At 39.5% G+C, this 16,636-nt stretch overlaps 1 protein-coding gene and 1 long non-coding RNA gene across 3 annotated transcripts in view; both read right to left on the bottom strand.

Annotated features, from left to right (window-relative positions):
- LOC102011434 overlaps positions 1–16,636 on the bottom strand; it is a 48,348-nt gene that overhangs the window by 29,702 nt on the left and 2,010 nt on the right. The gene's annotated exons all lie outside the window — the stretch shown is intronic.
- Sowahc (sosondowah ankyrin repeat domain family member C) lies at positions 13,311–16,636 on the bottom strand (the record flags this gene model as incomplete). The annotated part of the gene is given in 1 exon segment (XM_013522810.1): positions 13,311–16,636. A coding segment is annotated over 1 exon segment (753 nt), but the record flags the coding sequence as incomplete, so codon positions are not given.

The following is a 16,636-nucleotide window of genomic DNA, read 5'->3' as shown; positions in this document are numbered from 1 at the left end:
GTCTTCTCCGTGCCCACAATAAAGGCGTTTTATTCTGCTTTACTTCTCTCTGCGCTGGAAAAACCTATCAGTTACATATTGAAAAATAAGGAGTTAAAGAGTGGACCAGTCCTCAAGGCTAAGAAATTAAGGGACTACAGCAGGAGACAGGAGGATGAAAACTCAGCTCAACCTTCAAAGACTGGGTGGTTAGCAGGAACACCAAGTAGGCAGAGCCAAGATAAACAAGATCATTAAGCTCACACTTCTAAGACAGGAATGGGATCTGCCTGCTCCAAACCCAGTTAGAAACCTCCCAGATGACAAGGGTCAGATTCCAGGTGGCAAGGGACAACAGCCACCAAAAGAACCTATACTTTCATTTTATAACCATAGTAAAAACTCCACCCTGAGGTGGAAACAAGCTGGTGAGGAGACCTGCATCCTACAAAGAGGCCTGGTCCAAAAGAGTGTGGCTCAGCTGCAACTCCACCTCTCTTGATGACTTGAGAACTGTCAAAGCTGGGCCCCTTTGTCCTGTGTTTGGGTCAGCCAGAGGTTTCTTTTCCCCACAGCTTTCCTCCTTGTGCTCCAGCATAAGAATAAGGCCTCGTTCCTGTGCAAAGGAAGACGCTCTGTCTTTTTCCACTGACAGAAAGCACTAGAACCCATGAAGGCCACTGGCAGACTTGGTGCCTGGAGAGGCTCCTTCCTGATTCAGAGATGGGCACGTTTCTGCTATATTCTCACCTGATAGTATTTTTCTCGGGCCTCAGTTGTGTTGTTCTGTTTTGTTTTGTTTTTGTTTTGTTTTTTTCTGGAGACAGAGTCTTTCTCAGATTGGCCTTGAACTCGAAATCCTCCTGCCTCAGGTTCCTAAATAGCAGGGACTCAAAGTCCTTGCCGCCATGGCTGGCTCCTGGGACCTCTTTTTTAAGGACAGTGGTCCCAGTCACAGGGGCAGAGCCTCCCGAATTACATCCTAAAGATTCTACCTTCTAATGCTGTCATGCTGCAGTTAGGATTTCAACATACAAATGCTGAAGGGACACAAATCTTCAGGCCATAGCTACTAATAACTATAATGCAAACCATGTTCACATATCCCTTTCCTCTAGGAAGGAAACTTCAGGATGTATTTATTCATTTCTACAACTTAGTGCTCAGAAAACTGGATGGCATCTAATAGAAGCTCAACGTACTTAGTGAGAGAATTTTTCTTGAGGAAGACAACATTCTTGCTCCATCACAGCCCATCCTTCTTTCCTTTGCTGTTGGTCTCCCCCACCAGTGGGGATCAGACAGCATCAGACCACACAGCGTGGATGAGGTAACTTTTGAAGACACCATCAGCCCTACTAGTTAACGGAGAAACTGTTCTTCTGTGATGATCTGTCACTCACTTCAGAACTCTGTGAATATTGAATAAATTACTAAAATAGAATAGGCCAGTGTTTTACACTTCTGCTCAACACTGCAATTTCATAAAGTGACTAAATATAGATCACTAATGATCAAAAGCTACTCTTTTCACACTTTACAGAAAATGGAACATCATCAGTTTTGAGTTTCTTCATAAGTTTGTATAACACACTTTTATTACCATATGTACTTGTTGCTGGATGCTGATAAATGATAAAATAAGCAAACATGCTAGCAGGGGAATATTTCATCATCTGGAGATGTGCATGGTTCTTCTATTTCTTCAGAGATAATCATTTGTAGCTATAGCATTATACTACACCTAAATACTTAGTGGTATAGTGAACATGGGTCACTTTTATATGCTGTTCTGAGCCCCCTTCCCATGTTCATTCTCTTCATTGAGAACATTACAAATCATTCTGATTATGTAGTCAATAGTCTTGTGATTTACAACATACATGTATCAATACACACAGCCCCACGCAAATCTCACAACTTCCTTGTGAGATGATTTTGGTTTTTTCCCAAACCTAATTCTTTAATGACCAACTGTGTTGGAAACAAACTTAGCTTTTATCTGAGAATATCTTTCTGTTACCCCTTCCCCAGAAGCACCTACAAGCTTCACCTTCCAGGACAGCTGGCAGTTGTTGTTTTATGTGTGTTGATGATGATCATTTCCCTGCCTTCCGGCCTTGTTGATGTTACGAAGAGACTCACCTCTGCTCTCAGTCTGATCATTCTTTTTTTAAAGATAATTTATCATTTTCAATGGCTTGTTTTGATATTTCTTTCTTACAGTTGCAGTTTTATTATGATGCTTCTAGGGATAGGTCTCCCTCTGGGAATGGGTCTCCATCCAAGGGCGGATCTCCATCTAAGGACAGGCTTCTATTTAGGTGCAGGTTTCCATTTGCTTTCTCTGCTTGTAATTGTTGGGTATCCTGATCAGTGATCAATTAGTGAAAATTCTTAGCTATTTTGTCTTTGAATATTATCTCTTGCCCTCCTCCTATTCTCTTCTACTAAAACATCAAATGTATGCATTTTTATTTCACCCTACTCTTTATGGGTCTTAATCTCTTTTTGAAATGTGATATGATCAAAAATACAGTGAATGTTTAAAGTTTTAAAGAATTATGACAGGAATAGGCACATTGCCATTGAACACTCTAAAATACTCTCCCTGAATTTGAATATACTTACTGTTCTTGCTGCTTTCTGCAGCAGTTCTGGCAGTCCTCTTTCATGGGTGTTGTTAGTTGAATTGTGATGGCTGCCTCAGTGTTCTGAATCAATTCAAAACATTTACTTTTCTGGGTTACTTTGACTTTGGAGAAGAATCAGAAATGGCATAGTACCAAAATCTGAGGAATAAGGTAGGTAAGGACACACCATCATGTTTGTATGATCCCACTTTTCTGTGGGATGGAACCAGGCAACAGTATTCACTATAGTTTTGATCACACCTTGTAAAGACACTCATGAAAGAGAACTTCCAGAAGTGCTTCAGGAAGTGGCAGGAACAATGGGATCATCACGTTTGAAGTGATGAGAAGTATTGGGGGGATTAATGGTAATGTGCTTTTTATTGTAATACATTTTAAAATGTAAACATTCACCATATATTTGGATCACACCTTTGTATTTAAAAAAAAAAAAAACTTGTCTAAGTTGCATTCTAGATAATTTCTTCAAATGTATCTTCCAGTTGACTTTTTCCTCTTCTGAGATGTCTAATCTGGTGTTTAGCCTATTAAGTTTGTGGGTTTTTCCACTTTTTATAAATTTTTAAAATTATTTTTGAATAAACATTGTCAATTTATAGTTTCTTGTCCTTGCTCACATTTTTGGGCTAAGTGATGAGAGAGGAATGCAAGAAATTCCACACCCTGAAAAAGTCCACAGTGTAATAGGGAAAATAGGAAGGTAGAAAAACTGAATTCCAATGCCACAGGGAAAGTGCAGCAGAGCATGCACAACATCCAAACCAGCCAATTTACCAAAGGCTTCTGCAGAAGGGAACTAGCTGCAAACTGTCCCTCACATCACCAGCTAATCCAAGTCCTCTCCACAGTGCTGCATGACCTCTGCTCTTCTACACACTAGACTTTAAGGGGATTAATGCAAATCAATTCTCTGCCACATGATAAAACAAGGATTGACTGACTTGTTGAAAATTAACCTGAGTTGTGAAATTTACCTGTCTCTTACTTTGAATCCTTAGCTTAAATACCATTGACCCAGCCCCAGGTTCATTCTCTGCCATAGGCAAACCATTTGGGTCTTTTTTTTTTTGCTTTGGCTTTACCTTGAGGACAGAAGAGTGGATAGCTGCTCTTCCCCATGGGGTGGCCCGTGGTGACTGTGCTCTTCTGTGTCTACAATCCATAGTGGGTATCCTCTTTCTATAGCTCTGTCAACAGACATCAGGTTACCCAGGCTGAAGGCTGGCAATTGCTTCCCTGAGTGCCTTTATATTTCTGACTGATTCCCTTAATCTTGTCTTTTTTTTTTTTAAATTATGTCTTCATTCAAAACCTTTCAAAGGGCTGGGGATGTAGCTCAGAGGTACAAGTGTCTACCTGGCAAGTGCAAGGTCCTGAGTTTGATTCCTGGTATCAAAAAAAAACCAAAAAAAAAAAAAAAAAAAAAAAAAAAAAAAAAAAAAAAAAAAAAAAAGCACAAAATAAATCAAAACCTTTCAAAGATTCTAGCTATGTACCCCTACTAGTACGTGCTGGGACCTGACTTGATATAGGTCTCAGAACCATGCTGCTTTCCACAGAGCATCAGGACAATGACAAGGAAGTAACAACACTTTTGGAAACTCACAAGACCTTAAAGCTGAAAAGAAACTGAAGGAAAAGGAAACTAAACTGATCATTGTGCATTCCATCTTGGCCATTAATATTGAATAGATAATATGATATCTGTTCCCATCCAAACCAACTGACACCCACTGGGTGTCATCAATTCAGTCCTAACAGTGACACACATTAGACCTAAGGACTCCAGAGAGACCTACTCACATCTGAGACGGTTTCCACATTTCCACCTGACTGGGTGAAAGTGCAGCACATCCCCCTCAGGTTTGGTAATTACTAGAGCAACAACAGAACTCACTAAAGCCTTCTGATCACAGTTTCACTGTAAAATCTGTACCTATGAGGTCCTGAACACAAAGCATCCACACCTGTTTCTTGTGGATCAGGACCATCACCCTCCTGGCATAGCAGTGTGCCACCAGCCAGGAAGAAGAACTGAGCCTCAGTGTCCAGCATTTTTAATGGGGTAACACTCTGTGGACACAAGTGATTAAAGTATTGACCATGTGACTTCAACTTGGCCCTCTTCTACTCTTCAGAGGTCAAGTAGCTCAAAGTTCTCAACCTTCTCATCACCTGACTCTGTGGACTAGCTACCAACTTGGAGCTTCCAAGGGCTTACTAGAGTTACTTCAGCAGCGTAATACAGGCAGTCCTACAACTTAGGAAATTCCACAGGTCTTTAGAGGGTCCATCCCTGGAACCCAGGACAACGACTAGACAAATCCTTTGTATAAAACAATGATCATGAAATGCCTAAATGAACTTGTAGGATCTGGATCTGTCAGGGCCACTTGGTTTTTGAACCTCATATTATTGGCATCATAATGGCACAAGCATATGTGGAAGGAAGAGATTCTATCTCAAGACAAGTAGTGCCTCATATTCAGAATGTATTATCTACCGTTTTCTGAAAGGCATAATAAATCAGTGTTCTTATTATAATCAGTTTTTTTCTTCTTTCTTTCTTTCCTCTGTTCTGACACGCTAGGGATTGAGCCCAGGTCCTCCTGCATGCACATACTCTGTCACTGAGCTATATACCTAGTCCTTGAATTTCTTTTTGATATCTGCAGGCTCCTAATTTTACACAAGGACAACTCTGGGTATATCGTAATGACTTCAGAAGAGGAAAGAGTCCCTATTCGAAAAGAGAAGAACAGAAAGGAGCTATTGTGTTGGACTTCTTTGTTTCTGTGAGTTACATGTTTGGTAATTTTAGCAGTTTTAATCATTCACGTCCCTGTGTCTGCCTTGGACCCAGCATTTGATTCAAAACAGCTATGTATGATAAACAGGGTGTATGACCTTTGATTTATAGATGAGTGACTGAAACTCAAAATAAATCTCTTGCCTAAGGTGAGATAGCAATAAATGGCAGATGAATTTTAAACAAGGAATAATGATCATTTTCTAAGCATTTGTGTTTTAGATGAGTCAATTATGTCTAAATAAATATTTTGAAATATTATGATAAGTACTAACCGGGGATCAAATCAAAGAGCAGACCTTAAGTCACATCCCCCAAACAGCCCACACCAGGCCTTTAGTGGAAACCTGGATAGACAGTCCAAGACCTTTGCAATCTTGTTTCTAATATTGCAAGGGGGCTGCCAAAGCAGGCATCATGGTCCAGAATATGGAGAGAGCAATAAAAGTACTTCATTCTAATAGAGGAATTTTCCAAAAACGTTAGTAGTAATATGAAATATATTACTCTCCTGCTCAAAAAGCAGCTGAGAGGCACACACAGCATCCTTATAGGCAGCCTTCTACTGTTTCCTACTGTGAGAGCTTGAATCTGGAATGCTCCATACATTAAAGGCTTGGTATCCAACCTGGTGCTACTGAGAGATGATGCAGCCTTGAAGAGGTGTGGCCTAGTGGGAGGTTTTAGGTCATAGAATGACACAGTGGGACATCAGCCCTTTCCTCTTCTCTTTGTTCCCTGGCTGCCATAGAGTGCATAACTTCTTCCACCACATGCTCTGTCTTAATCACTTTCTTGTCACTGGGACACAGTCCTTCAAACCTACAGTTTAAAGGAGGAGACATTATTCGGCTCATCATGTGTGGAGGTTTCAGCCCATTGTCTGCTGGCTCCAAGGCAGAGTAACATGACAAAGAGCACAGTGCAGCAGAAGCTGCTCGGGGCATGGTGACTGCGAAGCACAGAGAGAATCAAGGGAGGATCTGGGGAGGGAGATAAACTCTTCAAGACCTCAGTCACTCACCTCACTCAACCAGACCTTACCTTCTAACAACAGACCAGCTATAAGCCCCCGTGACCCAATCACCTTCCAAAAACCCTGCCTATAAGATTATGAAGAGATTTGGCCCATCAAGATATAAACTGCAACATTTCATCCCTGGTCCTCAAAAGACTCATGCATATCCCTTTATGCAAAATGCATTTACTCCATCTGTAAGAGTTGTCAAAGTCCTAACAGTTCCAGCATTGCTGAAAAGTCCAAGTCCAGAGTCTCCTCTGAGACTTAAGGCAAATTCTTAGCTGTGAGCCCCTGTAAAAATGAAAAAGAAGGTTAAACACTGCTAATATTCAATGTGCAGGTAAACATCTCCATTCCAAAAGGAAGAATGGGGGATAGAAAGAAATTGGACCAAAGCAAGACTAAGACCCAGCATGGTAAACATTAAATCCCATAGTTCTACGTCTAGCACCCAGAGCAAGATATGATGAAATTCAAACTTCAAATGGTTTCTGCCACCCTCTTCCTACAGCACCATTCGTTAAAGCCCTGTGGCTTCTCCATTAGGCTTTGCTCACAGTGTGTAACTTTCCTTAGCAACCATTCCACATTCCTGGCATCTTCAACTACCTGGGTCTCCAGTGCACCTTTGGTTTTGCTCTCAGAGCTTCACACACTACTCTCCTAGGAGCAAACTTCCTGGCCTCCCAGGTTTTATTCTGAGATCTGAATTGAACCCTCCATGACCCCAAACTCTTACATTCTGCATGCACATAAAACCACCGTCATGTGGATGTCATGGTCTGCCACCAGCTGGAGCAGTAGCCGAGTCCTTTTGCACCTTGCAGATGGTTACAGAGGACTCTGGGTGCCTGGATGGGTGAGCCCAGTAAACTGAATCCCAGAGATCATGGGTGACTCTTGTCCAACAGAATGCCCTGGGGCTCTTGTTTTTAACCAAAGTCTTTCGCTTTTGTAGACCAGAGGGGAGGGTCTTGCTTTTTCCTGACATACCCTCAAGCCATTTTTCTTATTATTCTAATCCAAAGTACTTCTTTTTAAAGCTAATCTTTTCAGTAATCAAGGTTTCCTGTTCCAGTTTTGTAGGCCCAGTATTATAGGAGCTTCTTTTCTGACAAAACTCAAAACTTTTAAAATCAATCATCCAGGCAGTTTTCTCTTGGTCTCAATGTAGAGCTGACTAAAAGCTCATACCACAGCTTAAATATTGGGCTGCATTGAAATTTCCTCCACCAGATTATTTACTTCACCACTTTTAATCTCAGTCTCCAAAAAGTCTCAGTGCATAAGCAAAATGTATCCGAGAGCATAACACATGTGATCTGGAGTCCAACTGCCAATGGAGTTCTTGTTTCCAACTGAAACAACAGAAACTTCCAGAGCCTGGTTTTTACCATCTGCATTTCTACTGGCATTCTGGTCTTCCGAATTGTGATCAGAATCTCCCATCAAGCTACGCTTATAGCATTCTAGGGTTTCCCCAGCTGGCATCTCCAAACCTTTCCAAACTCCTCTCTTAATCACTTCCAAGGACTTCTGACCACATGATCAGGTAGCATCATAGCAACAACCCTATTTCTTTGGTACCAAAATCTGTTTTGGTCCCTTTTTCATCTCTGAGACACAATACAGTACACCTACCTGCAATTTAAAGGAGGAAAGATTTATAGTATTTTGGCTTACACTTTATGGAGGTTTCAGTCCATATTTGGCTGGCTCCAAGGCAGAACAAAAGCATGGTGGAGGGGAAGCTGCTCACGGCATGGTGACAGGGAAGCAGAGAGAGTCAAGGGAGGAACTTGGGAGAGAAACAAATCCTTTCAGGCCAAGCCCAAAAGCCCAAAGAAGGCAGACAATTATAAAGATTAGAGCAGAAATTAACACAATGGAGACTAAGAAAATAACACAAAGAATTAATGAATCGAAGGGTTGATTCTTTGAAAGAATAAATAAAATTGATAAGCCCCTAGCCAACCTTATCAGAAAAAGGAAAGAAAAACTCAAATTCATGCAATAAGAAATGAAAAGGGTGAAATCACTACAGATCCTGTAGAAATTCAGAAGATCATCAATACCTACTTCAAAAATCTTTACTTTCACAGGCTGGAAAACATAAAAGAAATGGACAGACTCATAGATACATATTAATTACCAAAGCTGAATCAAGAAGATATAAAAATTCTGAATAACTGAATATCAGTTGATGAAATTGAAAATGTAATTAAAAACTTACCAACAAAGAAAAGCCCAGGTCCTGAAAGATTCACAGATGAATTATACAAGAAATCTAGAGAAGATTTAATGCCAATTCTTCTCAAACCCTTTAATGAAATTGAAAAGAAAGCAATTCTCCCTAAGTCATTCCTGGAGGCAAATATTACCCTGATACCAAAACCAGAGAAAGACCCAGCCAAAAAAGAGAACTACAGGCCAGTATCTCTAATGAACATGGATGCAAAAATTCTCAATAAAATACTAGCAAACAGAATGCAGCAAATCATCAAGAAGATTATACACCATGACCAAGTGGGATTCACCCCAGGAATGCAGGAATAGTTCAATATATGTAAATCAATAAATGTAATACACCATAGCAACAAAGCCAGAGACAAAAATCACATGATCATCTCAATAGATGCATAAAAAGCCTTTGATAAAGTCCAACACTCATTCATGATAAAAACCTGACAGAAAATCAGAATAGATGGTCTTCACCTCACTCTGATAAGAGCCATCTATGACAAATCAACAGGCAACATTATATTAAATGAACATAAATTGAAAGCTTTCACTTTAAAATCAGGACCAAGACAAGGGTGTCTACTGTCACCACTCCTATTCAATATAGTTCTGGAAACATTAGCCAGAACAATTAGATAGGGAGAGAAATAAAAGGAATAAGTATTGGAAAGGAAGAAGTGAAATTATCATTATTCACAGATGACATCATACTCTACATAGAAGACCCCAAAAACTCCACCAAAAGACTTGCAGATTTAATAACCAAATCAGTAGCATAGCTAGATTCAAAGTCAACACTCAAAGATCAGTAGCATTCCTGTGCACAAACAACAAACAGAAGAAGAGAGAAATTAGGGAAACCACACCTTTCACAACAGCATCCAAAAAATTGAAATCCTTAGGAATCAATCTAACAAAGGAAATAAAAGAGCTATACAGTGAAAATTACAGTACTTTGAAAAAAAGAGATTGAAGAAAATTTTCTGAAAATGGAAAGATATTCCTTGCTCATGGAAAGGAAGAACCAACATTGTGAAAATGGCCATTCTCCCAAAATTGTTGTACAGATTCAAAGCAATCCCAATTAAAATACCATTAGTATACTTCACATATCTAAAGAAAACATTCCTAAAATTCATCTGGAACCAGAAGACATCCAGACTAGCAAAAGCAATCCTGGGCAACACAGGTAAGGCAGGAGGCATCACAATCCCTGATTTGAAATTATACTGCAAAGCTACTGTGATAAAAGCAGCATAGTACTGGCAAAAAACAGACCTGAGGACCAATGGAACAGACTAGAGGATGCAGACACAACTACAAACACATTCAGCCACTTAATCTTTGACAAAGGGGCCAAACATGTTCACTAGAAGAAAGATAGCCTGTTTAATAAATGGTGCTGGAAAAACTGGCTTTCCACATGTCAAAGACTAAAACTAGACCCATGTCTATCACCATGCACTAAAGTCAAAATGAATCAAAGATCTAAATATTAAAACAGAAACACTAAAGCTACTGGAGGAGAAAATAGGTAGAAATCTTAAAGACGTAGGGGTAGGCAGAGAATTCATGAACAAAAACCAAACTGCACAGGAAATACTTCAAAGAATCAACAAATGGGATCTTATCTTATTGAAAAATTTTTGCACATCAAAAGAAATCACCAACAGAGTAAAAAGAAAACACATGAATTGGGAAAAAATTTTAGCCAACTATTCCTCAGACAAAGGACTTCTATCTAGAATATATAAAGAATTTAAAAAATCAGACCCCATACTTCTCAGATGAAGAAATATGAATGACAAACAAATATATGAAAAAATGTTCAACATCACTGATCATTCAAGAAATGCAAATTAAAATAACACTGAGATTCTATCTCACCCCAGAAAAATGGCTATCATCAAGAAGTCAACCAATAACAAATGCTGGAGGGGCTTTGCGGGGAAAAGGAACCATTTTCCACTGCTGGTGGGAATGTAGACTGGTACAACCATTATGGAAATCAATGTGAAGATTCCTCAGAAAACTAGGATTAGAGCTCCCATTCAACACAGTTATTCCCCTTCTGGGTATTTTTCTAGCAGAATTTAAAACATCATACCATAGCAATATATGTGCACCCATGTTTATAGCAGCACAATTTGTCATAGCTGAACCTTGGAAACAACCCAAATGCTCATCAACTGAGGAATAGATAAAAGAAAGATGTGGTCTTTTTATACAATGGAGTATTACTCAGCTATAAGAAAAAAGATAAACTCAGGCTTTTATAGGAAAGTGGATGCAACAAAGATCTAAGACTACACCTGTAAGTGAAATAAATCAAATAAAACAAAGATCTAAAGACTATACCCAAAAGTGAAATAAATCAGTCTCGCATATGTAAACATATTGTTTCCTTAGTGTAAGAACCTGAAAAAGTAAATAAATCCCCAAAAATACAATAGATATTGTGAAAGGGAAAGAAGTTGTTTAAAGGAAAGGAACAACTTGGATGAGGGAAAGGAGAAAAGAAAGAAAGGGAAAAATATATATGGGTATACAAGGATAGCTGGTATAATTGTACTGCTGATGTCTGTTGGTTTATTGAAAGGAATAGTTAATGCTTAATGGGAGCTCTAAATTTTGTTTTTTGACCTGTTTTGCATGATTATATCTGGTAATCTGAGCAACTAATTTGAAGACAACAATATGCAATATAACAACCATTGCTGAATCCATACTATCTTGATTAGTGAAACCCTGTATTACTTCTAATGGTTCTTTATTATTTTTTATTCTTTTTAATTGTTTGATCAATCTTGCATTCTTACATCTGGTAATGTGAGAAACTTTGCTGAAGATGACAACGTGTAATAAAACAACCATTGTTAATTTTCTATCACCTTGTTTTGAAATTCTGTATCATTTGTTGTTGTCTTGGCTGTTATTTTTTTCTTTTCTCTTTAAAATAAAAACAACACAAAAATAATAAGTAAGTAAATTATTTTGGTTGAGCCGCTGATGAGGTGGATTTGTGTCATGTCCATCCAGCACAGCTCTAGAAATTGTGGGAGTGAAGGGCAGTGGAGGATGAAGAAATAAAGACGAGTCCAAATGCAGAAAGCTGAGGTCAGGTGGGGCCTCCTCTCTTGATGGGAAAAAAGAACTTCTCAACCACTGAAGCACGTTTATTTATACATTCAGCCCATTGATGTCATGTGACACCCCTCTGCCTAGCAACCTGTCTGCTTGGCTTGCCTTGGGTACCCAGTGTTTTCTGGACAGGAGCAGATTATTCATGTGGCTCGCCTCTGGAGCTTTGTTCTGGGGACTGGCCTTGCTCCAGTCCTGCATGTGGGATGAATGTCCACTTCAGTTGCTCCCCATAGGTTTGTATTTAAGAACTGTGTTGCATGAAAAGTTCTTATCTTTGTTCACTTAGCATGAATGCATGCAGTTTAATTACCATGTTACACAATGCTATGAAACACTGAATGTTTTCCATTTAAAGACTTTCTTACAGAATATCCTCAACACATCAGGCACTGCATGACAGGGGCACTTGCCACACACTTTCCTCACCAACACATCAGTTTGGAAAAGCAGGCAACTTATTAACAGCATGTTAAGCTACTTCCTGAGATGAAATGACATAGGGATCATAAGAAAAAAGTATGGCGACCTCTTGAAGGAGATGGGGCAGCAGAGTGATGTAAAGAACCTATTGCTATATCCTGAGAAACACTTTCAGATGGAGTTGTTTTCTAGTCCCCTAATAAATAGTTTATGAGGGCTTCACTCACCCTCAAAAAGCATTGGTTTCCAGCAAGTTCTCAAAGCATTTAATTTGGGGGTTATTCATATAAGAAACTCCAAATAATGCTATTTACTTAGCAAAACAAAATTCTTTAAGAAAAATCTTCAGAGATAGCTTCAACTGCTTGAACTATCCAATGAATCCTTTCAAGACAGATACTTTGAAAACATCATTCTAGAAATAAATTGTTTACTAGTTCTTTAGTTACAGCAAAACACATTTTATGGGTTATTACAAAAGAACACAAACTCCAGCAGTCATTTCTCCCTAAGAGAGCAATCACACCAAGGATTCAGTTATGCCAAGGATTCCCACATTTCTTTGCTCTCTGAGAGACATGGATTGTTGCAAACTATTTAGATACCATCTTGATGAAGAAATGAATCATTAACATCCATTGTTTGATGGATGCTGGAGAAAGTGAAAAAAGGCATTCCCACACTTGTCTTAAGGCCCAGTCAGGGTGGGCTTACAACACACGTGTACCCAAGTAGGTTTCTGTTTCTAAAAGGAAGTGGCAGTGACACTACCATCTCTTCAAGTGGATTCCTCCTTACCGCTACTAAAAGTTTCCGCCAAAACATAGCAATCCAAAGTGCAAGAAGGATAACATCACATCAGGATCTTCCCTTCAGGTCCTGTGATCCTAACACATTTCCTGTCAATTAGGGATATTTGGCCTGTCCCGAGAGGGGTAGGAAAGGGTCAAACTGAAACCTCAAGATGCATTTTGTGAACCATAAAACAGGATGACATCAGATGAATACGGGACTACAGAAAGTTAGACAATTCAGAGACACATTCTAGTATGAATATTTTATTTTGACAAAAATGCACTTTAAAAACTGATTTTACATTCTGAAACTGTCAAACTTCCACTTAATTAAAAATGTGAGAGACAAGGCATCCTGGACTCAATTTCAGGCATGAACAAACTAGTACCGGACTTTTAAGTTATATAAGCCAGCTGCATTTTTTCATACCATAAAAAGTGACATTCACTAGTTTCAAGAGTACCTGTAAAAAATACGTGGACATGTTCATGTAAAAACAGTCACATGTGAGTAACACCCAAGTGTTTGACATATATTCATTAATGATAGGCACAACTCTATGAATATCAAATTACACAAATCATTATTTATTAATTGTGATTAACTGAAACATATGAGGAATGTAGAGGTAAGTAGCTGAAAATGCTACACTTACTATACACAAGCACATCATACCACAGCTGTCCTCCAGGAATGACTTTGGAAATTTTAAATGATTATTTTATTAGAAAAGTTAGAATCTTTAATGTAAAAAAGTAACTCAGTTTCCAAAGATCTAGCAAATTAGATTTAGTGCAATTAATTACTAACATATAGTTTAGGAGTTTAATAATGACCAACAGATGGTTCTGAAGAGTCTACAGTTGCTTTAGTTTTACATGTCTATGAAATTAAAGATTCCTCATTGTGAAGGTGTAGCTTATTCTGCACTACCTACTGCACTACCTATTCTGCACTTGTAGATTAAGAACCAATGACTGCTTTTCACCCTCAATGAACCTATTTTAATTTACACAAAACTAGGTTGGTTTTTCACCCACATGTGTGAATAAAAGTGCTTTTCAAATGTACATGGCCCATTTCCAAAATCCTAAAACAAAAATAGACAAATGGATTATAGTTCATGTATTTTGCAAATTTTTTCACCCCTCTTTAAACAAATTCAATTGCCATGCAGGTAGTGACATGGCAAATTTGTTACAAACTTGTTACTTGTTATTTTTGTGACTTGGAAAATTAAAGATCTAAGAATCCTAAATGCAGCTGCTCTCCACACTCCCTGTGTGGAGTCATGCATTCGGCAACTGACTCCTGTCTCTGGCAGGCTGTACTAGCAACTTTGGTGTCAGCACTCAGGAGACTAAAAAGATTTGAGAAAAGGACATTGTCAAATCAACCCTCCACAGATATGTCTTAGCTTATTATAAAAGGGCTTAAGGTACCTGTTAGTAAAATTTTAATTATAAAGCTATTTACTTTAACACAAATAATGAAATGTAATTAAGAACCACTCTTTAAATAAAAAGCCTTTACTTATGAGTGGTACTTTTCACTTACATACGAATGAATTGAATAGCTAGCAGCATTTAAATACAGAAATAGTTGTATTTTTTCCCTTTTCCTTTTATAAAGTGCCATTTTTAACCCGACAGACTTACCACCCAGTTTTTCAGTAACTATAGCTCTGAGTAAATGCAAAGAAACTGAAAAACTGAAAGATTTAGCATTTTAAACATTTGCAAAATGTTGCTGCAAAGCACATAAACTATGAGTGCATTACTGAAATAAAAAATGTCTTACAAGAATCTTTAAGTTGACTTAATAAGTACTTCATAGCACAGGCTCACTAACACATCATCTTTTACAAATTTAACCCTAACCCACTAGTTTCTGTTAAGTAATTCTTCCTAAGCACCATTACGTTCTGCCAAATACAGTCAAAATTATGTGAGCCCCAGCATAAAAATCCTAGCAAATTTAGACTTTTAGAATAGAAGAACAAGTTAATGACAATTAGAAAAAGAGGCAATATTTTATTTAAAAGTACCATAGACTAGGCGTCCTTTTAAATAGAAGTTTAGGTAGTTATTAATAATGGCCCATAACACCGAGTGCAGCAGTGCTGGATAAACAGGTGGAAACCAGAGTACAGACTAACTCAAACGTAAATGCTATTTCTTTAGTGATTAAAACTGAAATTGCTTTTTTTAAAAAAGTAACTGAACCGCTACTTACAATACAAATAGGATACCAACAGGATTCCCGTTTTTATTTACATTATTTTTTAATTAGTATTTTCGAAACTCATCTCAGACCTGTCCTTCAGTAGTACCTTAAAAATCAAATGCAATTAGTAAAAAACAAGGTAGCATGCAGTTTTGTTCACACTTACAAATGCTACCAGTTTCATTACATTTTGCATTTTTTGTTGCTGTTGAAAAAGTAGCTACTTGGAAAAACAGATACATAAAAGTGCACTACTCCTTCCTTTGGATGTATCCAGTAGTGGTTAGAGCAAAGGAACTCCTATTCATCAATTCTGTTCCCCAATTTAGCACATTTCTAGTCCGTAGACACAGGAGCTTCAAGTTACAGTGGTGGTCTGGGCAAGAGGCACAGATCAGTATTTGATGAATCACGTAAAAAGAAAGCCACTTCCCCCAGAGTACTGGCCTGAAGGGATTTCTCCAACTCACTCCAGCCCCTCAAGTAAGAAGGAAGGCATAATTTTTCCTGTCTTTTCTGGTCTTTCTTCCTCACCCACACCTAGTATTCCATCCTGAAGCCACACAAAACCTAACATTTCGTTAAAAGATTATTTTATCCAAACACATTGGACTTGGGTCTCAACTTGAAAGAGGACGAGTGGCCTCTAAAGGACCGCTCCTCTTCCTCTTCCTCCAGCGGCTGCTCAGGGTCCCGGGAAGAGAGCGTGCTGTGGATGACCTGGGTTTTGAAGCGGATCTTATTGAGTCTGGGTTTTATTCGCCCACTAGAGCTGCCTGAAGCTTTGCGATCCTTGGCTTTGCCTCCAGCCCACCCTTCAGTTAAGTGGTGGTGGTCTCCATCCTCCAGGACGTGAGAGAGTTTGTAGGTGATGAGGTGTGCAGGGAGCACCTTCGACAGCCTCCAGCGTCCGCCCCCACTGCCGGTGGTGCTGTCCACCTCCTCCTCCTCGTCCAGGGCGCCCACCAGGCTCTTGATCTCCTCGGCGACGCTTACACTCAGGTACTGCGAGGCCTTCCTCCCACTGTAGTCCCTGATGTCAACGTCGGCGTCGTAGGCACCCACCAGCAGCTTCACCACTTCCACGTGCCCGTGCATGGCTGCCAGATGCAGGGCGGTGTAGCCTCCGCTCGTGCGCGCGTTGATGTTCACCGGCAGCCGGTGTTTGCCGGCGAAGTTGACCAGCGTGGCCAGCAACTCCTGCCGCCCGTGCTTGGCGGCCCAGTGCAGGCAGGTGAAGCCGGTGATGAAGTCCCGCTTGGCCAGCAGGCCGGGTTCGCAGGCGAGCAGCGCTTCTAGGCCGGCCCAGTGACCGTCTGCGGCCGACAGCATCCAGGCGTGCTCCAG

Source organism: Chinchilla lanigera, unplaced genomic scaffold (assembly GCF_000276665.1).
Source record: "Chinchilla lanigera isolate Chin_1 unplaced genomic scaffold, ChiLan1.0 scaffold00069, whole genome shotgun sequence".
Taxonomy (NCBI): Eukaryota; Metazoa; Chordata; class Mammalia; order Rodentia; family Chinchillidae; genus Chinchilla; species Chinchilla lanigera.
Note: the sequence above shows the minus strand (reverse complement) of the source record. Positions and strands in the feature narration are given on the sequence as shown.